This window comes from Terrapene carolina, unplaced genomic scaffold (genome assembly GCF_002925995.2).
Source record: "Terrapene carolina triunguis isolate 2854851 unplaced genomic scaffold, T_m_triunguis-2.0 Scaffold231, whole genome shotgun sequence".
Classification (NCBI taxonomy): domain Eukaryota; kingdom Metazoa; phylum Chordata; order Testudines; family Emydidae; genus Terrapene; species Terrapene triunguis.
Window position 1 is genome coordinate 4,623,665 of NW_020664582.1, and position 23,877 is coordinate 4,647,541.

The following is a 23,877-nucleotide window of genomic DNA, read 5'->3' on the forward strand; positions in this document are numbered from 1 at the left end:
CTCTCACGGCTCTCAACAGCTGTGCGGTGAGGGCCAGTTTCTGGTCTCATTGAAATGGATAGGAGTTTTGCTACTGACTCCAGCGGGCCCAGGATTTGGCCTTTAACTGCTGCCTTGCTGTACTTCAAAGTTCAAAGGAAGCCTTTGTAATAAGATTTCCATTGTCACTAAATAGAGAATAGACCATTTTTTAAAGCTTGGTTGAAATTGATTCCCCCCCCCTTTGATTAACCAGCAACTTGAGTATGATTTTTAAGACTGAGTTAGAACATGTGGTCTTGTTCTGATTCTGTCTGGACTCTCACCTGAGCTGTCTCTCCGGAGCTTTCATAGGCTAATGAGCACGAGGGACCAGTTACTTCCTGTAGAAATATTTCAAAGGGGTCTGCTTTGTATTAGCATTAGAGAAGATCCTTAATGCAGTTAACATTCCCAGGCAAAAAAATTTAAGATGCAGTTGAATTGGCAAATAGATATCAATTCAATTAAAAACGGCATTATTAAAATTTTAGTGACAGCATTTAAAAAAAAAAAAAGTGAACTCCAAATTCACCCTTTCACAAAGGTTTCAGATTCCTGCCTACACCCTCCTTCTCCTGTAGTATGTAAGTGAGATCTGGACCTTATAGCTGCATGGTGTACATGAATATCTTTATATATTTTGGAGGGTGGGTATCTTAGGTATCAACATGGCCCCCATCATTGCAGTATCTGAGTGCCTTGAAATCGTTACTGGCTTTATTATTGCAACACCTCTTTGTGGTAGGGCAGGGCTATTATCCCCATTTTACAGGTGGGAACTGAGGCCCATATTGGAGATATCAACAAGGGATCACTGTTTGGCAGTGTGGTGTTTGGCTTTACAGGGAAAGAAGTTTGGCATTATAGCTGGGTAAGAGTTCAGGTTGTTTGACTTTGAATTTCTTGCTTTTCAAATATTTGTTTATATAACTCCAGAGTTCTACTAACTTTGTTGTAATTTAATGGATATCTGTTTACAGTCCTAACTGTATCTTTAAGGAAGTTTGGGGGAATTTTCTTTGTTTTCTGTTGTTGTTTCTAAATGATTTAAAATATTGACTGTGTGTGTGTGAAAACGCGTAGATGGTTATTTCTGCGAGCAACGCCAATGTGCTATAATTATACACATGGTGTAAAGATGATGCATACTGTTCGATGAAATGCCAGACTTAGCACTATTCAAATCATCTGGCAGAATTTGTAACTTTAATAATCTGGAGAAGTTTGGGCTTTACAAACTGAGTGAAATTAACCAGCACAAGGCCCTCCATATAGGATGTAAGTGGTGATTAATTGGTGCATAGCTCTTATGTTGGTTCTCTGCTTGGGATGGTTTTCATTCTCTGTGACCACAACAGTTCACCTGTGTAGCTTTGAAGCGCCACCAGGCCATGAGCCAAGTTTATAATCCTTGCCAGACTTTATCAAGTCAGGTGATAAGAGACTGTCTGTGATAGGAGTCCATCCCTTACAGATGTTTCAACCTAACATGTGCACCTTGCCTTCAGAAAAACACTCCGACAGAATTCACTGGATCTGGTTTAGGATGCAGGAATGCAACCAACCATAGCCTTCTAGCCCAAGTCATTTCTGAGGAATCTCTTTGGGGGCGGAACTGGGACTTTTTTCCAAAATAAAATTACAAAGTTTTCAAAGTCCTGTATTTCCAAAATGCCTTGTCTGATCAACCTCTAACTTTCTTTTTTTGAAAGGGGGAAAAGAGAAAATCTGCCCTCACTAGATTAACACTTGCCAAACATAAGGCAGAGAAGATCCCCCCTGCCCCCGCCTTGGAAAGTTGGGATATCGGAGTGGAATGGCCACTCTCAGGCTAAGAATGGAAAGCCAAACTGCTGCTATTTATAATTTGCGATAGCACCGAGGAGTCCCAGTCATGGACCAGGCCCTGTTGTGCTAGGCGCTGTACAAACACAGAGCAAAGAGATGGCTCCTCCCCCAATCTAAGCGCAACACTTTCCACTGCTTCATTGAAGACGCTGTACAGTTGTAAGCTGCAGCCTTAACAATGGAGGGACAGATTCATTGTTGCTCTGTTACCCCCTTTGGCCCATCTAAGCGGGTGGGAGGAGGCCTCTATGCCAGGAGCAGAGCCAGCTCCACATCACCCTTGCAGGAGCCTCCAGCACAAGGGATGTTTTAGGGTGAGGGGTGGGGATGGGAAAAGGCGTGGCCGGGGTGTTCTTATGCCCCTACAGAGGCTTATAGGGGCCATTGCAGCAGTGTGAAAGTAGGGTAGTTGTTAGGCTGCCCTAATCTGTGCTGGGGGTGAGATCCACCTCCCAGCATCCCTTGGAGTGAGAATGCACAATCCCCTTGTCACTGCTCTGGGGCCATTGCCAGCCCAGGGATGAGTTATGGTGCCATGATAATAGACTAGTCACTTGGTATCTATGCAGTGCCAGCTGCTACTGTCTAGAAGATGGGGAATAAAAGAGTAATCGTATGGATCAAAGTAACAGGAAGAGAATCCGAATTGCATCCTAGGAAGGACTGGGCTTCTTTGTACATGGCTGCTTTTTTGACTAACTGACAAGTTTTATGCAAAAGCTGGAGGAAGTGACCTCCTGTAGTTTAGGCCACTGCTGGCCAGAATCTCTCACCTGGCAAGACAAGATCTGCCAGACATATGGAAGAAATACCCAAGCTCCGAAATGAAAAGGCCTATTCCGGTGCTGTGAGGTCTGTGGAGTGATGGTCCCATCACCATCCCCTATGCTGGTAGTAGATCATTATGGCAGGCTTCATTTATTGCCTAGAAGTCACAAGGCAAAAAAAAAAATCATAGTTGACGAGAGATCTAGGAAAATATTTTTAGCAAGAGTGTGGATGCAACAGAACCTTTCTGGAAAACTCTGTTCTTAGGTGTTTGTGCTTTCAAACACTTGCAAATCCTCTGCTGCTACTGATCCGGGAGGGAAAAGCTGTCTGGACGGGATGGGTGTTTTAAGAGAGTAGTTTCTCCGTTGGATTATATGAACTGGAACCATAAACTCCCTAAACATTAAATCTCACCAAATGAGGGTCAATCCATCCTCATCATCATATCAACTCATTATACTCCACACCCGAACATAGCCACTTTATGAACTTCATACCCTCATATCTCAATGTCTGTACTTTGACCCATCAACCTTTTACCCCCAATCGGGGATATTGCAGATTATATATTCCTCATGCCACTTTATCTTAAACCAACTTTGCCCCCTCGATAATCTGTATGTTATTCCCTGATAACCAGAAATTTCTATGCTCAAACTCTGTTCACAATTTATTTTTAACATCTTAATAAAATTTTTAAATCTGTACCACTCATTATACTCCACACCTGAACATAGCCATCATATGAACAACATACCCTCATATCTCAACGTCTGTACTTTGTCCCGTTAACCTTTTACCCCCAATCGGGGATATTGCAGATTATATAGTCCTTACGCCATCCGATCTTAAACCGAACTTTGCACCCCTTGATAATCTGTTCGTTATTCCCTGATAACCAGAAACTTCTACCCTTAAACTCTGTACTGTTCACTTATTTTTTTTTTTTTTAAACCTCATCTTAATAAAATATTTAAATTTTGTGTGTGCCTGTTCCTGCTTATCAAATTTCCGGGGCAGGGCAGCTGGTGATGAACTGTAAAGAACTACATCCGTAGGTGGAGGCCACCAGGGATTTTGGGAACTCCTCTCAGCTCATAAGCAGGAGAGATGCAAATAATTCTGAATGGACCCAGAGGGGTTTTATAGGAGGTGGTTGTGTTGCATAACAGCAGAGGCAGCTCATTCAGAATGGCTGAAGCACGACCCATAAAGCAGCACTAGACTGTTTCTGTGGAAGGGGGATACAGCATCAGCCCATTTGTATGGATGGGGACACTTCTCCCCAGCTTGTTTTCTAGGGCTGCTGGAATTTTCACAGAGGAGGGGGCAGAAACAAAGGAAGGGTGTAGGATGAAGGACCAGTTTGTTGCCTTGGGTTTACAATGAGTGTTTTTTATATAGCTGCTGTCATCCAGAAACAACATATAGACTAGGCACCTACAGCCTAATGCATGGGATGGATACACCCATGGACTTGTCCCTCCTTCAAAGAGCTGAGGCCCAGCCTTTCAGACTGATTTAGACTCCTAAATGAATGGAAGTTAGGAGCTGAAATAGAGCTCGGTAGAGCTGTGCCTGACTGTCTCTCTCTAATATGTGCATGCAGAGCCTACCTCGGTGTACCCCGATCCCCAGGCAGGTCTGCTAGCTGCTTCCACAATGGAAACAACAAAGAACAACCTCTGTAGGAGCAGCAGGGGCGCAGCACCTGTGACAACCAGGATGCTTGTGTAACTGAGATGCATGGAGTGTGCTGAATCCAACAGAAATGCACAAGGAGGGTGGGGTTGGGAAGTCCTAGGGATGTCGGGAAGCACGTTTTTCACAGCAAAACAGGCCTGGGGGAGGTAACTGGTTAATCAGTGTCATTTAATTTTGTTTTTATGGCAAACATGCATCATATTCTTGCAGGGGCAGCAGGCTTGGCAACACCTGGGGAAAGGGGGCGGAATTAAACGGCCTTGGGGTGTTTGGTTATAAATTCCTGCCTTGCAAATGCTGTGTTTCCTTGGAGCCAGCCCTAACTAGTGTAAGAATGGTTTACCCCAGTTTTTCTACAGATTAGTTTCCCTTTGATTAGACAAACAACTTCAAGCTGTAAGTCTTAATTTGATTTGAATAAGCCTATCGCCTGCCAGAAAGTTTTTTATTTTTCTTTCTAAATCTGCTGCCAGCGCTATATGTGACCATTCATGATTAAAAGCTTTACGGAGATAGAATATTTTTCTTCAGTATTGGAAGTCTGGTTGCATTACTTGGGTCATGTCATGATCTTGTTTAAGTTATAACCCCCATGTCCCATTAGGTGGTCAGGTGAAGGGATTTGCTTTTGCTACATATCTCTCCTAGAGCCAGAATAACCAAACCATGGTTCGGCTGCTGAGTCCGCTGCCCATCATGCTGCCAAAGTTGTGTCATTGTTTTCTTGTGCTCCTCTCTGCATCTGCTTGTCTGGATCCCCATTTTGTCTTTCGACTTATACTGAGAGTGGAAGCTATTTGGTCCAGCAACCATCTTCTTGTTTTGTGTTTGTACAGCACCTAGCACCATGGGGTCCTGGTCCATGACTGGGCCTCCTGGGAGCTAAAGCAATACAAATAAATCCTCCTCATCACCATCACCACCACCGGGCGGGGGGTCTGTGCAATCTGTGTGAGAAAGACAGTAACAAAATAAGGCCCTGATTCAAGAAAACAATTAAAAAATAACTGGAGGCTTATCTATGTGGGGTGGTAGAGAACACCAGAGGGATTGGTTTGTAATCTGCACTAACGTGTTGCGCCCTAATTGCCTGCATAGACTTTGCTAGTGCGCTCTAAAAGGTACCTAGTTTTGTGTGTGTTAGAGTGCACCAGCAAGGTTCATTAAGGGCAGTTAGACCATAGCACGTTAGCATGCTTTGCACATCACAGCTGTCTGGCATGCTTTGCCCTGCGGTGTAGACAAGTCCTCTGTTTCTAACTTTTGGAGACTTGGTCTTGTTCCCATTGAAGTCTGTGGCAAAACTCCCATTAACTTCAGTGGTGTAGGGCCAGTTCACTGCCCATTATGACCAGGGTTGTAAATCTTCTGGAAAACTAGACAGTCTTGAGTTTTCTTACTATTTTGAAATAGAGGAGGCACATGGTGTAGTGAATATGGCCAGGGACTGAGAGGCAAAGCCTTTGGGCTCAATATCTAGCTCTGCCATGGTAGCATCATTATTGATCTATTATCTAACTTGAGCTATAGTCTGGATTTTTTTTTCATCAACCAGAACAGGTGCATCTGAACTTTGCCCAAGTGGTACCAAGTTGCCAGCCGCCCAAAGGCTGTACCTTAATGGCATGAAATGGCGTTGTGGCCCTTATACAATGTTCCCCCTTAATTCCAGGGGGGCGCAAGGTAGATGGAGGTGGGACATTGTCTGCTGGGACCTCTGCAAACCCTGTTAAAGACAAGGGTGCACAGCAGAGCTGATTTTCCCAGAGATGGAAATGAATCATTTTCATTTTTCATCCTTAATGCTGCCTGTCTGCATGAAAATGGTTTGACCTTGCAGTTAGGTGCCCTGTGCGGACGTGTTCTGGGAAATGGCAGACTTCATTAAGATCCCTGCTAACCTGTGGTCCCAGAGTGACAATGGGGAATTCTGAACCAAAAGCCTGGCAAGGTGCTTTGCTAGCCTGGGTCACTGAGATCCTCTGCAGCTCAGCAGCAGAGGCATCACCAAGGAGGTTTTTTTTTTATTATTATTATTCCTGTTTTATTTTACAAAGTCATTGAGCTAATAAGCTCTTTTCCTAGAGCATCCTGGGGAAAAACAAAACCCAGCCGTCGGCTTACGCTGGGCACTCAGCGCTGTTAAGAAATGTCAGATGGTTTTAAGAGGATTTTTCTGGGTCAGGGTTGGCGTAGCACAGTAGAGCTGCTGGAGCAGCCATGATGAGAGCTCTGCCTTCCAAAACGAGAGAGGAAGCTCTTTGCCCTGCTGCCTTGTGCCAGAAAGGCACCGTCCCTCTGCCATCCTGTTCGCAGGCATTTCTTCTCTCTCCCTCTGCCAGGAAATCCTTTGTAACCTTTCAAATGGGGTCATCAACATTCTGGTCCAATTTCGAGCTGAGCGCAGCTGTTCTTGTGAAACCCAAAGAAAATCCTTTGCTACAAGAGAGAGTGATTCCAAGACACGGTGTTTAATGCTTTCTTTTCCAGGCAACCAGAACAAACATCTGGCTCTGGAGAGAAAGGGTACCCTTATATTTAACTGTAGCCCTCTTGAGTAGCAGGGAATAGTGCGAACTGATTCCCAAGAGAGAGGCAGGGTATAGTAGCGTGTCACCACCCAGCGAGATCAGCCCATCAGCACTGAAGAATAAAGTGATGGTTCAGAGTTGTGTAGAGAGGGAATTAAAAAGACCGACTGCTCCCCTCTGAGCTGTACAGCAGCCGCTTGTGCTGTGGTGGACCTGATCCCAGCTAGTCAAGTTGCTGCCTCTGGGTGGAATGGATTCGCCATTGCTCCAGCTAGCTTCAGACAAAGAATCCCAGCCTGGGGGCTTTTATCTGACTGTGACTGCAGTACTGGCAAACAGCCTTGGAGAAGGGGAAAGATTTCCTGTATGCCTCTTTGCAGAGCGTGGTAGAGATCCTGTGTGTGCATTAACAATCCACTTATGGGAAGAGCTGGCATGGAGGTCTCTGCAACAGAATGCAGATGTAATTCATGAAATGCAGTCATTCTCTTTTATCTAATAAAGAATTGCTTCCACCCTCATTAACTTATTTCATGCACAAGTAACAGCCAGCCTCTGCAAGGCTGAGGGCGCGGGCATCCTTCCTGCTTAGGTGGGATCTTCGGTGACAGAGTAATCCTCCACCACCACGCAGTATGAATTTGCACTTAATCACCAGAGGACTCACAGGTGTCAGTAACCTGACCTCCAGTGCCAGACTCTGCGTATGGCTACCTGCTGGCGAATCCAGAACCCACGCCTTGACTGCAGTGAGTTCACTTTGCATTTATACCGGTGTGAATGAGAGTAGAACCTGGACTTCAGTTTTTATCCTCCCTTTCCTGGCCCTTACTTAAACTGTGGCTGGCTCCTTTCGTAAACTGCAGCCCCTTCCTTAGAGTCTTGTGTCGGCATCTGTTCTCTGATCCTGTTTGTCCCCTAATCTTAGGGTTACCATATTTCCACAATCAAAAGAGAGGACACTGGGGGGGGGAGGGGAAGCCCCGCTCTAGCCCTGCCCCCTCCCTGCCCTGCCCCCATCCACTCCCTCCCAGTTCCCACCCCCTGACTGCCCCCCTCAGAACTCCCAACCCCCTCCCGCTCCTTGTCCCTTGACTGCCCCCTCCTAGGACCCCTGCCACTAACTGCCCCCTGGGACCCCACACCCTATCTAAGCCTCCCTGCTTCTTGTCCCCTGACTGCCCCCTCCTGAGAACTCCCCACCCTAACTGCCTCTCTAGGACCCTACCTGTCCCCTGACTGCCCTGACCCTTATCCACACCCCCACCCCAAATTCACACCCCCGCCCCCAGACAGACCCCCGGGACTCGCATGCCCTATCCAACTGCTCCCCGCCCACTGACAGCCCCCCCAGAACCCCCGACCCATCTAACCCCCCCTGCTCCCTGTCCCTGACTGTCCCAACAGCTCTCCACACCCCTGCCCCCGACAACCCCTCCAGAACTCTCGAGCCATCCAACCCCCCCGCTCCCTGTCCCCTGACTGCCCCCCTTCTCCAACTCCCTGGCCCCCTTTCCATGCCGCTCGGCTTGGAGCAGGTGTCTGGCTCCGCGCCCCAAGGAGCGCCCCGCCCCGCCCGAGCACCGCCGAGCGGCATGCTGAGACTGTGGAGGAGGGGGGAAGTGGGGGAGGGGCTCTGGCCGCCGCTGCCAGCCCTGCCGCCACGTTCCCTCACAGGCGCACAGCCCCGCCCCCCAGCGCTGCCGGGCGGCGTGCTAAGGCTGCAGGGGATGGGGGGAGCTGGGAAGGGGCTTTGGCTGCCGAGGCCCCAATGCGAGCGGCGCTCGGCCGCCCTGTCAGCCGCTTTTCGGTCATAAATAGCCGACCGGGGGGAAATCCTGGACATTTTTAGATTTTTAGAAATCCCCCCCCCGGACGGCTATTTAAAGAGCGAAAAGCCGGACATGTCTGGGGAAAGCCGGACGTATGGTAGCCCTACCTAATCTCCTTCCACCTGGCCCTCTCCCTTTGGAGATAGCTGCCTCCCCTAGAGCAGGCACCTTCTCACCAGCTCGCACGTGGTCTCTCTTATTCAGACTCTGGATGGATTTGAAATGCAAAGAGCTGGCTGCAGAACTGGGCCAGAGCTCTCTTCAGGGCATGAGATGAAGGTTGGTCTGGTGCCCTCTTGTTTCAGCACCTGAGAATCACACCCAGCACCTCACAGGCACGAAGGGCCAAATTCATCTCTGTGCCTATGCGAGGACAGGAAGGAGACACTCTGTTTTAAGGCTGTGAGAAGCCAGTGCAGCCCCTGGCCCAGGCTAACTTGCACCCTTGCTTTCATGCTACCTATGGGCAAGGCAGAGGAATGGTGTTGCCGAGGTGTAAGAGTGCCCTGGCTAAAGCATCCTTCCACCCCCTGTTGCACTCCTACCCCTGGAGTTCCTGGAGAGGCAGCATAGAGTTGGTGGAGCGGGCCCTCTCGCTGGTGGTGGCCCAAGGGCTTGGGAGTGGCGAGCGCCTGTCCTACCACCATTGGTGGGAAAGGACCATAGCATGACTCTGAATCTGGCCCTACAGCTCCCATCCTTGAGGGGGGCTTCCTAGTGGAGGAGTCGGGATCGATTCCATCGTCACTGCCCGCTAGCCTCCTTTTTCCTTACACTTTATTGGAAAGGCCTGGCGCTGGTCAGCAGGCTTTGTGAGGGCTTTCTCGCGCTCTCCAAAACTCCCGCCGCACAGCCACGTTCCATGGTGAAAGGCACCTCTTAGTCTTCCTGCTGGCTCAGACGTGGTCAGTGACTGAGGAGAGGAGCATGGGGAGATGGGATAATGTGGATTGCTGCCCACTAAGGGCCAGTCTAAAGCTACTAAACGCCTTTCTCATGGGACCTCTCTCAGGGGGTGTCTGAAACACCATTCTAGCAATGAAAGGCTCCACCTTTACTCACCCCCATCCCAGCACTCCAAACAAGTCTCCTTTTTTTTCTGTTTTTTCGGTTCCCTTTCAGGGTGAGATTGGTCCCAGGGCCTGCAGGGAAACAGTCAGGTTTCTGCTCTTGGCTGCCCCCGAGTTCCTGCCTTTTGCAGTTATTGTCTGGGTAGCAAATCGAGTTAAGTACAGCTAGCTTCATTCTTATTCCTCAGGCGGGCGCGCTGAGGCTCAGCTGGTTTTCTAATCTTGCTTCATTAGAAATTCTCTGCCCCCCCCCCTTTTATCTGCTTGCAGCTTCAAGCACATGATTTACAATCTGGTTTGAATGGCTCAGAATCATTACTGTCTAATTTGCCACCCTTTATTTGCGAAATTAAAGCCCGGAAGCGTCTCTTGCCCCTTCTGAAAGATTTGGTGGAAGGGCCTTAGCTGACCACACATTTCCTCCACAGCCGGTGTTCAATACTATCACAGTGGTTCTTTAACAGTGGAGAAGGGCCAGTGGAGAGGAGGGTGTGCACAGAGATGCCGGCCTCAGAATCTTGCTGGGTGAGTGAACTGAAGACAAGTTTCCTGACCTTTAGTTTTTGTTTAGGAGGGGTGGGGGTTGACTCCATTTGGACCAGTGAGGGGGTCGGCTGGGACTGGTACGGACACTGGGAAGACAGAACACCTTGCTTTGCGTGTGAGCCTCGCTTTACCCTCATGCGATATGGCCATGGTACCGCTGAGGGGTTCAGTTGTTTGCAAAGCACTTGGAGACCCTGGGACGAAAGACACTCTCGAAATGCACGGTGCTGCGCTTGCAGTCGCCAGCACAGGAGTGGAAAGTAGCAGGACTCAGTCCAGGGCATGGCTGGTAGAGATTGGAAGGAGAATATCTGGGATTTGAGGGGCTGAGTCGACTCCTGGCTCTGTGTTGGGGAGGTGTGCCTCGAGGGAAAAGGGGAAGGTTTACAGCAAAGAGCTCTACAGTTTCCAGCAAGTCAGGCTGGAGAGCAAATACTTCAGAAGCACTGGATGCAGATCCTTTTGCATAGGCAGAAGCGTGGGAGGAGAAGGGGAAAGAAGCACAGAAAGATGGAGCGGCGGACAAGGAAGAGCTGAGGTTTTAAAGCAGCACAGATGCATGCGGTAAATATTCCAGCAAACGGGGCGGAGCAGAGGAGCGGTGTTTAGTGTCAGTTGTAATTGATCTATTGATGCGTTTAAGCAGCGTTTTCATAAATCAGCATGCCGTTGTATCCTCTTGACAGGCTAGTCCTCCTGTTTTGAGCTACAGCTTTCCAGACGGGAGGAAAGGAAATCACTTGTGTTTGGCAAAAACGGACGCTGGCTGAGACGGGCCAAAAGTTTGTGTGCTACGAGGGTGGGACTTTGGCCTAACTCTGCCGCTACAGGTGTTTTACCGTGGACTCCTGGAGGAGCAGTAAGGCCAGCTGCTGAGTGCTTTTGAAAAATTTCATCTAAATTGGTGTGTTCTGTATTACAGTGGCACCTAAAGACCGCAACTGAGATCACTAGCCACTGTACATACGCATGGCAAGTCTTTGCCTGGCAGAGCTTACAGCAGAAATAGACCAGCCCGACAAGTGTTGGGAGAAAAGAAGGATTGTTCTATATTGCTCCGATTTTAAAAAAGCACCTTATGACCTATTTTGTCTGCTCTTTCTGTAAATTGTGAATCAAGTATTCTTTATTTGTATCATGTTGGCACCTGGGATTCCCAGTCATGGCCCAGGACCCCAATGTGCTAGGTGCTGTACGAACATAGAACAAAAAGGGGAGACCTGCCCCAAAGAGCTTCCAATCTAAGTGTAAGTCAAGAGACAACAGGTGGCTAAAGGCAGATGGATAAAGGAGCGTAGAGTATGGCGTAGATGCTGAAATACAGTAAGACACGATGCAATTTTTATGTATGGGACCAAATTTTCTGCTGGTATAAATTGGCCCAATTCTATTGACTTCCATGATGCGGGGCCAGTTTACATCAGCAGAGAATAGAGGTCATATGACTTAGAGGTCATATGACTTGCAGGTCATTAGTGGCATTTTAAGAGTGAATGAAACACTCTGCCATGGCAGAGGAGGTCTCTAGGCATATCCTGCCTTCTTCTTGTAATAGCTTCCAAATGCTGACCCCCAGAACACTGGTTTCAGTAGCACCGTGTTTACAGTGTAATAATAGAAGGGAGCTCATAATAGGCTTATAATCACCAGGAGTCTTTTTTTTATTATTCAGTACTGAAAAGGTAACAAGGGGCCAGGATGAAAAGAAGAGGCTTAAAGAAAAGGTTCCCGATGCTGCTTCTCGAATGGCTTTTTGGAAGAGTAAATGGCTTTGAAATTTTAAACGGTTGGGCCATTGAGAGAATGGGAGAAGGCATGTCAGCCTAGCTGCAATTACAGCGCATCCCAGCTACTGTCAGCGCTGAAGGTTTTAGTAGTGTTTCCCATAGAGCTGCACTTAATTTTGAAAACTGTGCTGGGACCATGTGGGTTCAGAATCACACACGGGGCTGAAGGGGAGTCGAGAAGGATGTGAGATGTAAGAACATGTAAAACCAGGCAATCCAGCAGTACTGTGGGGGGAATATAGATTTATGTTTGTGACTTCATCCTGGGGGCTTGGTGACAGGAGGAAACTGCCCCAGTTTGTTCTCTCCTGATTTTTGTGTTACTGCTTCAGTCTCCCTTCGCCCTCTTAGAGCTCCTAGTGGGAACTGCATCTTGAATGAGGAGTGGGTAAATGTGAGTTGCAGAGCTGAAACTCTGTCTGGGATTTTGCTGTCATGATTTGTTACCCGTTGCCCGAAGCCCAAAATGGAATTATTACCCGGCAATTCAAAATGTGGTTGCAGTTTTGTATTCATACATGGCTCAGCGCTCCAGATCCGTCCACTGCCCAGGCCCCTCCATGACTCTTGCTCTCCTTCTTTGCCTACTGTTACTTTCCTTTTCTTCCTTCCTGTCCCCAGGTCTGCCATCTGCACCTTTTTACCAGTCCTTTTCTGTCTATAACATTGGGGTGCAAAGATCTGGAAACTGGCATGACACACAGAGGACAGAGGTGAAGCAGCATCTTCATGGTCTTCCCAGCTTGGATGTTCTTCAACTTTAAACTAGTGGTGGGCCAACCTCAGAAGCTTGGGAAGTTTTGTTTCTGAAAAACACCCAACAATATCAGCTCTTGGGCTTACATATATAGGCTAGAAGAGCAGGCCTCTCGTGTGATTTCTGGTACCTCCTGCTTTTGGTTGTGCCAGAATGACCCAAAGGACTGTCTGTCTGTGGGCATGCGTGCGTGGTATTTCAGCTCTTCTAATTATAGGCCTATCTATTATCCCAGAAGTGTTTTAGCCACACACTAAATAGGAGACTAATGAAAAGAATTCACTAAACTTTTCCAAACCCCAAATAAGTTTGGTTTGGTTGTGGGGTGGGGTGGAAGGTCAGCAGTGATCTTTTGTTCCCCAAACCGGTGAAGCCACCCCTACTGTACATATCGGAGACCTTCCTGAGAAATTGCAGTGCAAATGGTTGACCTGCTTCTTATCTCCCCTTTTCCAGTTTTACACTGGTGTTGCTCTAGTGACGCCAGTGAAGTCACTACTGATTTATACCAGTGTAAGGGAGAGGAGAATCAGGCCCAATATGCTAAATGCTGGTAGTGGAGAAGTACTTCATTTTTATTTCTACTGCTTCTTTGTGGTGATGGGGGTAGTTTGTTTTTTAAAGCAGAGCCAGGTGTGTCTGTCTACAGGTTTTGCCTAAGTGGGTAAAAATAAATGTGTATTTTCATTTGACTCCTATGCAGACACAGTTTAACAACTTTTAGATGGATTGAGCTGGTTGTGTGGTAACCCAAGTGGGAGCTTTGATTGATTGCAGAACACATCTGATTTGCTTGTGTAGTCATGGCCATGCGGATTGTATGGAGAGTGTTGCATCTCTCGGTAATGCTGTGCTTATTGCCTCCATGAACTCGTTTGTTTGTATCATCATGGCGCCTAGACGCTCTAGTCCTAAACCAGGACCGCATTGTGCTAGGTGCTGTACAAACACAGAACACAAAGCCAGTCCCTGTCCCAAAGAGCTTCCAATCTAGGTCTGACAAGAGACAACGGATGGACACAGATAGACGGCGGAGTACAAGGAAACAGTGACACAATATTGGTCAGCGTGATAGGCCGCGGTTTCTGCACACCATTGGCCCAACTGCTGGCATGTTTTTGGGAACTGCTGGCATCATTGTCAGGGAACGTTTCCGAGCAGGATAATGAGGTGGCTTCGGGGATGCTGTTGGGGGAGCTCCTCCCAAGCATGCAGGGCAGCATGGGAGAAAGCATGAAGGTCTTGTTTGAGAATGTTAACAAGTGGGTGATCTGGAGATGAGTGTTGACATCTGGATTGCAAATGAGAGATGGTTGGTAGGGTGGAGCGCATAGGTGCTGGAGCTAGGGGTGTGGTGGGTGCTGCCGCATCCCCTGGTTTCCAGTACTTACAGGGTTTACACTTTGGTTCAATGGCTCTCAGCTCCCCCACTTTACAAATGGTTCCAGCCCCCCTGGTGGAGAGAGGCCATGCTATCGGATCAGCACTGTACAGCCATGTGGATTTGGATCAAGTGACTCTTGGGTTCACAACTGATATAACTTCATATGGATTTTAATCAAAAGCTTGGAATAAAGAAAATGTAGTATGTCCAGATTTGCATAAGTCGGGTTTGCGTAACCTGGGGAGCGTCTGTATTACAAAAGGGCTTTAAAGTAACTTAAAAACCCCTTCTCTCTCTGTAGCAAAACCTCACTGCAACTCACACCTGCTTAGATTGAAAGAGGGAGGTTAAAATTAGATGTCTGGGTGCTACTGTCTCTGATTTTCAGGGCTGGTTTTGCTGACGTTTACCAAGATGAGGTGGATGTTAAATTTGTCTGTGGCTTTATTTGAATAACATCACATTGATATAACTGGAGTTTCTGTGTAGGAAGCATTATCTAGCAGTTAGTGTGTGACCAACAGACAGGAATTCAGGGTTCTGGACCCCGTTCTACCACTTCTGCATCTGTTAAATGGAAATGCATCCATACCACCCAGCGATGTTGTGAGGCCAAGCTGGTGAATATTGGCAAAGCAGTGGGTCAGAAGGCTGTATAGAACTACAGAGCATTATTATAGCTTGCCAGGTATCTTTTATGGAGCAGGATTTTGTTTCTGCTTCATAAGTTACCTCTACCTGACTGGAAGCGGGACACCGATGATGAGTCTGATAAAGAAAGGACTTTAATTTTTCTTAGCCCCTCTTCGCAGCTCGAGACAGATTGTCAAGAGCTCGGCCTACCATAGTCTGTGCTGAATTTTACCACGAATTTCGCTTCCATTTTAGAGACCCAGATAAGGGCCAGATTTTCCGGAGTGCTCAGGTTGTCAGAAGTTCTAAGCATCAAGCGTGCTGGAAATCCAGCCACTTACTATGGGGCCTAAATAGAAGCTGACCTCTTGTGAAAAATCTGGACCCTATGGTGACCCTCAAGTAATAACCAGGGGCGGCTCTAGGCACCAGTGCAGCAAGCAACGTGACTGGGGCGGCAAGCCGCGGGGGGCGGCCTGCCGGTCGCTGTGAGGGCGGCAGTCAGGCAGCCTTCGGTGGTGTGCCTGCAGGAGGTCCGCCGGTCCTGCGGATTCGGCGGCAATTTGGTGGTGGGTTCGCTGAAGCCGCGAGACCGGCAGATCACCCGGAGAAACGCCGCCGAAGGCCGCCTGACTGCTGTGCTCGGGGCAGCAAAAAACATAGAGCCGCCCCTGGTAATAACCCCCCCAATCTCCGTGCCATCACATTAGCTAATGGAACCGAAAGAACCAGCCTGTGCTGCTGCTGAAAAGTCAAGCCTATGACCCCATTGGTAAGTGTTCCTTGTCCCCGTGGGACTGATGGAGAGTTCTGGTCTTATCACCCGCCAGAGTTTACACCTGCTTTGCATTTTGCTCATGCTGTCATGGAGCTTTCTTGGAGAAAGCAAATCGAATGGAATTCTATTCTAATCAAATCTTGTCCCAATAAAGCCCTGTTTTAAGGCGGTGACTCTTTTTAAGGTGGCACTTTAAAAAATAATAATAATTCCCCCCCCCCTTTTTTTTTGCATGTTCCAGCTGTACTTCAGAGCATGGTTGTAATTCCCTTTATCCCCTCTCTAATAATGAAAGACCCTTGTTGTATATTGAAATTGGCCCTGGCAGTGCGTAATTATTTCACTGCAAAGTCTCTCTCTATAAGAGCCTCCTTTCTTTGGGAGCAAATGGCAGAGACCCCCGCTGCTAGGACCCTCCTCAGGAAAAGTTTATCACATGATGAAGGCAACAGTAGGAAGGAGAAACCAAATGGCAGCCCAGTCCCTATAGGAAGATTCTCTCCCATTTGGAAGCCTAATGCTCTACTCTCGGTGCTAAAATTCAGATTGCTTCATGGTTATATTTGCCAATATATGTTTATTCCACCCTCTCTTTCCCGTCCTCCCCCGATGAGGTTTTCATCGCTGAGTATTAACCTAATGATTCACAGAAGGGTTCTCTTAGTTCCATAATTCAATATGGTAACGGTGACTCACGTAGTTAGAAGGATATGTGGGAGGCAACTGTTTTGTTCCTTAAATCGATGCAAGAATTGCTATGTCTAAAAGCGAAGTCTAGCGAGAAGCTCTGTCCCTCTTTCTCTTTCATCTGTTTCCATCATGCAGCTTCATCGCACGGTACATGTTTATTGAGGAATGTTTGGTTAAATGGATCCAAGCCTCGATCATGGGTTCTGTTACGTGTTGTATATGTGAGGCAGGCAAGAAGATAGATGTTCTGCAGCAAATCCTCTCCACCTTCCCCTTGTTTTATGCACCCAGGCCATGCAAAAGAGAGCCGAGAGTTGCTGCATTTTCCTATCTGGGACTCCCACACAATGCTAGTATAGGTAGCGATGCACCCAAAGCTCAGGTGCAGAAAGTGGAGAGAGAGAGAGAGAGAGAGAGAGAGAGGAACATAAAATCTCCTGACTATTCTCAGGGGGGAGATTTGCCAGCAGGCAAATGTTAGAGCAGCCCCTAGGTTTCTCTAACCTCCACTGTGGGCTGAGCAGAGAATCCAGGAGCTGTTATCTGGCTTCCTGATATCCATTGTGTTCCACTGCAGCCAGGGTGAACGTGATGAAGCAGAGAACCTGGCCTTGTGATGCCGCATTGAGCAGACAATGCAGTAAGTGATGGGAGGTTTTTCTCAGGAACTAAGCTTGGTAATGCTGTGTGCCTAGAAGGTGCACCATGTGGGGTCAGGGTTGGATTGTGGTTGCAAAGTTCTGTGATGATTTTGGTTTTCTGTCTCTGATAGAAGTAAAATAATTTGCATATGGGCATCTTGCCCCACGGGTTGAATTTTCTAATTGCTTCTCTTTTCAGTTTCCCTGCTTCCATGCAGTGGTGCCTGGAACTGGTTCTCACCATGTACAGTAAAATAAAATATAGGCCAGTACAGTAAGCCTGGCATGCAGGAAAATAAGACACCGAGCGGGTTTTTAGCAGATGAATGAACTTGTGAGGAGTACAGATTTGATTGCCTGACACATTGTACCTCGGCAAGGAGTGAGATGACCCAGTTTTGCTTGGTTTAACTGACTCATTCAGTTTCATCTGACAGTCTGCATCCCACAATAACAGAACTGCTTGCTAATGCTTTCCACTAGAGGTGATCAGCATTTCTCAATCGAAGTCAGGCTTCTGGATCGCAAATGCTAATCGTCTGCTTTTTCTCTGCCCCCCTAGATAACTAGTTCTCATGGGTTCTTGACCCAGGCAGTGCCGCATTTGGCTTCCCCACTTGTGGTTTCCGTCACGTGCACAGAGATTCCTTGTGTCCCTTTAATAATAGTAAAAAAGCTGTTGAGCACAGCACTGTAATATTCAGGGATTTCGGGTAATGAGGTTTACACTGAAAACGAGCACCCAGCTTGCTAATTTCCTGCTGCCTCGCTGCAAGCCAGAGTGGCCCAGTGGAGGGGGCTCTGGACTTCACTGGGACTCGGAAGACCTGAGTTCTACTCCTAGGCCTGACACTGACCTGCTGGATGACCTTGGGCAAGTCCCTTCCCTTCTCTGTGTTCCTTTCTACTCTGTTTGCCTGTCTTGTCAATTTAGACTGTAAACTCTTCAGGCCAGCGATTCTCTTGCTATGGGTCTGTTCAGCACCCAGCCCAATTCACAGATTATAAAGCCAGAAGGGACCATTGTGATCATCCAGTGGGAACTCCCCCTCCCCCCAGGGGCTGCAGAGATGTGCTAGCAGCCATCCGCTTCCAGGAATGGCGTGGGGCCATGGCATGCAGGCAGCCTGCCTGAGCCCTGCTGCGCTGCCAGCCCGGAGCCGCCTGTGGTAAGCGCCTCCCGGCTGGAGCCTGCACCTCACACCCCCTCCCGCACCCCAACCCCCTGCCCCAGCCCAGAGCCCCCTCCTGTACCAAACTCCCTTCCAGACCCTGTACCCCCTCCTCCTCCCCAACTCCCTGCCCCAGATCAGAATCCCCCTCCTGCACCCAAACTCCCTCCCAGACCCTGCACGCCCTCCTGCACACCTGCCCCAGCCCTGACCTGCACCAAACTCCCTCCCAGGAAATAGACTTGTATACAGGGGCCCCACAAAATCAAATAGTCCTGGCCCTACAGGAGAGTTAATCCAGCCCTGCTGACCAGTGTGTGTTACATATCCCCCTCTGTGCCCCATCCACTGAGGAGGTGAGTGTCTGACAGTGCTCCTCTGCTGCTCCTGGCTCTTTAGCTCAGTCTGTAGTCCAGGGGTAGGCAACCTATGGCACGCGTGCCGATTTTCAGTGACACTCACACTGCCCGGGTCCTGGCTACCAGTCCAGGGGGCTCTGCATTTTAATTTAATTTTAAATGAAGCTTCTTAAACATTTTAAAAACCTTATTTACTTTACATACAACAATAGTTTAGTTATATATTATAGACTTGTAGAGAGAGACCTTCTAAAAACGTTAAAATGTCTGACTGGCACGCAAAACCTTAAATTAGAGTGAATAAATGAAGACTCGGCACACCACTTCTGAAAGGTTGCCGACCTCTGCGCTAGTCACTCATACTCTTAGCTCTGGAGATCCGTGGGTTAACCTTGGTGTCAGCCAAGCTGGTGCAACTGCGTCTGCAAAAGTAGTGGGTAAGGTATACATTTGTCTTGTTTTTTATTGTTTCAGGTGAATATGGCACTGACGGGGAAGCCCTCCAATGGGTCCCCCAATAACTCCAGACCTGACCAATGGAATACAGTTTTTCATCAGAAAAATGAAATCATCACCAGCTTAGTTTCTGCCTTAGATTCAATGGTGAGTGAGGCTGCTTGCAAAGGTGATTTTGGGGGGAGGGGGAGCGGGGTGGGGGGCTCTGTGTGTGTAGTGGTTACACACCCATAAGGATCTGTTCACGGTTCAGGATAACATTGAAGGATAGGTTCTGAAATCAGCTGATGCACATTAGAGCCCTCTCCAATGGGCCACAGGGACCCAAGTATGAAACCCAATACTTTAGCTAAACAAATGGGGCATATTCGTTTCAAGTGATGATTCACAATGATATTGCAGCAACCTGAGAGGGTTTGACAGCCCCTGAAATCATAGGAGAGGCTCCGGATCTGAAAGCTTCGCCAGACCATTCTGCCACCCAGCAGCTCATTTTACATTACGTTAATTGGGTTGAATAAGAGCTGGATTTAGATGGGAAGGATATTGAGTTCATCAAATTGTACTCTGCTGCAGTAAAGCCCATCGAGCTGTTGGAGCTGTGAAATGAAAATCACATGCCCACCCTGACAATCCGAGGGGCCCTAAAGTCAGCTCCAGTTAATCTCGCGATGTGTATTGTTTTCCTATTAATATTTATGTTGGTACCAACTGAATTTATTTTTCTTGATGTTTTACCACTGTTGTGGTGAGCTTTTATGCAACAAGGGAATGATAACAATGGCTTTGATCTCCAAGAACAAAGAAAATAACTTTCATGTCTGTTGACGTAAAACTCTCTGGAGAAATCTTGCACAAGTCAGCCTTGCTTACATAAACAAGATAACTGTCTGGATAAGTTTCTTGGGCCAGAGCTAATCTTATTTTTAACTGAAAAGTGTGTGTGTGTGTGTGTGTGTGTGTGTGTTTACTCACACATGTAGTAAAATGTGATGAATTAAATATCCCTCCCATCTAAATCCAACTATAGTTAATTTTTATATAACTATGATTGTGTGTGTATACATCTATATTTGTGTTTCCCTCCGGAAAATGCTAAACATACACCTCAAGGCCCCATTAAGATATAGGTACCTGAAAACCAAGGCACTCAAAATCACTAGTCATTTTTGAAGAGCTTAGCCATTTATATATATTACACAAAAAGCCTACTGCATATGCACAAGGAGGTATAGTTATCATCTTTCATTACATGATCACGCACGTGCAAGAATTGCACAAGGAACCTTAATTCTGGCATTTCCTAACATTTTTGAATGCTTGTCTTTGGAATCTTAATAATGTTGTTTTTAACGTACGCTTTTGAGTGCGATTCTATGTATGTTTCATATAAAAATTTAAAAAAGAACTTGGAGTTAATTATTATTTGAATTCTTGGTTTATACATATCCATCCCACTCATTATTCCATTTTATATTTTTTTTCCCTTGACTGTTGTTTAGTTTAGTTGATTGAATGAGCTAATGTACCTCTTGCTGTTTTCATGAAAGGGATTTTTTTTCCCAACTAAGCTTTTTCTAGTTTACTGATGGTAAATCATTATCCTACCCTCTTCATGTCTCCCCCAAAAAGGAATTCTTTCCCATTACTTGGGATCCATCCACTTTTTGAGAACCAAGTCCAAAGGTGATGAAGAAGGCAATCTATGTTGCACGTTGATAAGAGGCTGTGTGACTTTGGGCTGGTCCACACTAACCCCCCACTTCGAACTAAGATACGCAACTTCAGCTACGTTATTCACGTAGCTGAAGTCGAACTATCTTAGTTCGAACTTACCGCGGGTCCACACGCGGCAGGCAGGCCCTCCCCGTCAACTCTGTGTACTCCTCTCGCGGAGCAGGAGTACTGACATTGACGGTGAGCACTTCCGGGATCGATTTATCGCGTCTAGACAAGATGCAATAAATCGATTCCAGAAGATCGATTGCTTACCGCCGGACCCGGAGGTAAGTATAGACGTACCCTAAGTGTACAAGACTTGAGTTGGGTCTCCGAGTATCTAAGCTCGCATAGTTACATTCTGAGGAGCCGGAAGAAAGTGTTAATTACACTGGGCTTTAGCTTCCTTCTAGTTGCTTTTCCTGCTACACCCATGTCTTCCAGCCACTTAGCATGTCAATTCTCCTATCTAAAAAATTCCCTAGCCTTGGGCCAAATTCAGAGCTGGTGTGATAGGAGGTTTAAGTGGGTGAGAGTCTCAGGGAGTCTAAATTTGTGTAAATGCTGAGGAGGAAGGAAGAATGGGTAACCCATTCATTATTTGTATTGCTGTAATGTCTATGAATGCCAGTCAAAGATCAAAGCCATGGTGCTAGGTGCTGTACAGATGCTCAGTAAAAAGACTGTCCCTGGCCCCGGCCCCTAAGAGTTTACAGTCTGGATAATGACAAGATGCAGGGTGGGGTGGGAAGGAATAGGACGAGGCAACGGTAAAGCAATCAAGTTATTGTACTATAAACAGGAGGTCTTGGCTCACCACCTGCCTAGCCATTGTCAGATCAGATGTAAGGCTCCCAAGACCAAAAGCAAAATCCCTAGTGGAAACTCCTTTGCGTTCAGTGAGTACTTCACTGGATTGTGTTTTATCCCCTTAAACTTCCCTCTGAACTTGGTCCTTAATCTCAAGACAAGGAGGGTCTCTCTTCACAGAGTTGGGGCCTCTTAGCTTCTCGTATTGGGTTTAGACTTGATGGTAATAATCAAAGATTTCTTCAAGAGTGTGGGGCTCACTTAGGAGACAGTGTGAAGGAGCATACGTGGGCTATAATTGGCATTAAATAGAGTCAGAAAAGCACCAGATGTGTCCCCCATGCACACCTACAGTTTGTGTAGCTCAAAGTGTTATGGACATGAGCATGACCCCAGCATTCCACGGAGGTGCACCGTTCAGAGGAAGCCAAGCCAATGTGTGAAATTATTTGTACTGCCTTTTAGCAGGATTATTAAAAATTTTATTCTAACAAATATTTCCATGTAACTGAACAGGGGCGGTCTAATAAACCGGGAAACCTGGAAGTGCTGTATCTGATCCATTGGTGCATGGCAACTGCCTTGGAATCTCACGTGCCATTTGAAATCTATTGTGGCCTGGGTTGTGAGTTTTAAATTTATAATGAATGGCCTTCCGAAGGAAGTGGTGGAAGCCCCTCAATTCAAGTCACTTCGAAATCCAATAGAGAGAGGCTGGTGTTGGGGAAAGAACTTGGAAGGGGAGGGCTCAGCTTCTGGCCCTACCACAAAATATCCTGCATGCCCTTGAGCGAGTCACTTAGTCTTTCTGTACCCCAGTTCCCCTCACTGTCAAATGAGGATAATAAAATTTTGGTTCTTCTGCTCTGTCTATTTAAATTGTAAGCTCTTTGGGGGCAGGGGCCATCTGTTGCTATGGATTTATTCAGCACAGCACAATATGATTCTGCTCTCAGATGGGGTTTCTAGATGGCACAAGAATACAAATAATTAACAACAACATTGGAAACATATTGTCAGGAACAATGGGTGGATAAGAGACCCTAATAGCCCATAATTTCTGTTTTGATTAAATACAGAAGGAGAGGGTCTTGACTGATGAAGACTTTGACTGCTAGCCAGCAAATATTTTGTCATTGAACTAAAAGTTCCCTGCAATTCTTTCTTTTTAATTAGAACCGACTAAATATGTTAATTCTTTCTCACAGGAAATTTTAGCAAATGTTTTGTTCTGTTCTTCAAGTGCTTGCTCATGTCCATTCCAATAGGTGTGTGCGCACCGCGTGCATGATCGTCGGAAGGTTTTCCCCTAGCGGTACCCGCTGGGTTGGCTGTGGAGCACCCTAGAGTGGCGCCCTCCCCAGCTCCCCTGACCGGGGTATGCCTCGCTCTCCGGGGGTTTAAATCCTGCCAACGCTGTGGGAAGCCTATGCCCAAGGGCTTGCCGCACGCATCGTGCCTTAAGTGCCTGGGTGAGGGCCAGCAAACCGAGAAGTACTCCATTTGCAGGAGCTTAAGACCCAGGACGAAGAGAGAGCAGGACTATTGCCTCAAGCTCCTTTTAATGGAAGCGGCTCTTTGCCCTCAGCCGGCACCGGAAGCGGCACCAGTGACATCAGTGCACAGCGCACCGGCTTTGGTGCAGGACGCCGCGGCACCGAAAAAAGACTCCTCCAGGGAGCATCGACACCACTGCCCGGCTCACAAAGCGGGTTCGAGCATGTGGCACTGCTCTCAGTCCCCGGTGCCGCATAAGAAGAAGGTGGACAGAGGCCGGTCTCCCATCAGGAAACAGCACAGGGATCCCAGTGGGGTGTATCCTACGTCAGGGCACCCACAGCCTGGCCCTCAGATCCCGGCACTGTTGACTCCGGCCCTGCCAGGGGCTCCATCAAGTCTGGTGTTTGTGGACTCCCCGACTCGGGAGGAGTTGGAGGACGAGATTGATCTCCCGGCCGCGCCGGATCTTATTGCCATGATGGCACAGTCCTGGCCTTGCGGGCGTGAGCAGCGGCGCAAGGCCCGGCACCGGCGATGGTGAGGGTGCAGTCTATGGCACCTTTTGCGGCACCAATGGCAGCACTGCCACTCATTCAAAACCAGGGCAAGCCAACGATGCTACGGCGCCGCTCCCCAGCACCGTGGTACCGTTCACCAGCACCGTTGGGCTCCGCCCCTCCATGGTCTGGCTCAGATTATTCGTCGGACTCTGATAATGAGTCGTCAATCTGCAGACATAGTCGGTACTGGTCTTCCAGGACGCGCCGGCGGTATTCTGGCCCCCACAGTGGCAGGGGCCGGTACAGTGGCCCTTTTGGACTCCTTGGGCCTACCATCAGCTTGAGCTCCTCCTTGGGCCTACCCTGTG

General features: G+C 47.7%; 1 protein-coding gene across 5 annotated transcripts in view; it reads left to right on the top strand.

The window, feature by feature from the left end:
• The window catches only part of GTF2IRD1 (GTF2I repeat domain containing 1), a 174,956-nt gene that overhangs the window by 50,785 nt on the left and 100,294 nt on the right, over positions 1 to 23,877 (top strand). For 4 of the 5 annotated variants that reach the window (XM_029912499.1, XM_024207724.3, XM_024207722.3 and 1 more), the window contains exon 2: positions 18,999 to 19,127. In XM_029912499.1, coding sequence (XP_029768359.1) covers positions 18,999 to 19,127 — 129 coding nt within the window. Of the gene's footprint in view, positions 1 to 18,998; positions 19,128 to 23,877 lie in introns of those variants that run through there. The other variant, XM_024207723.2, reaches the window with a different exon arrangement.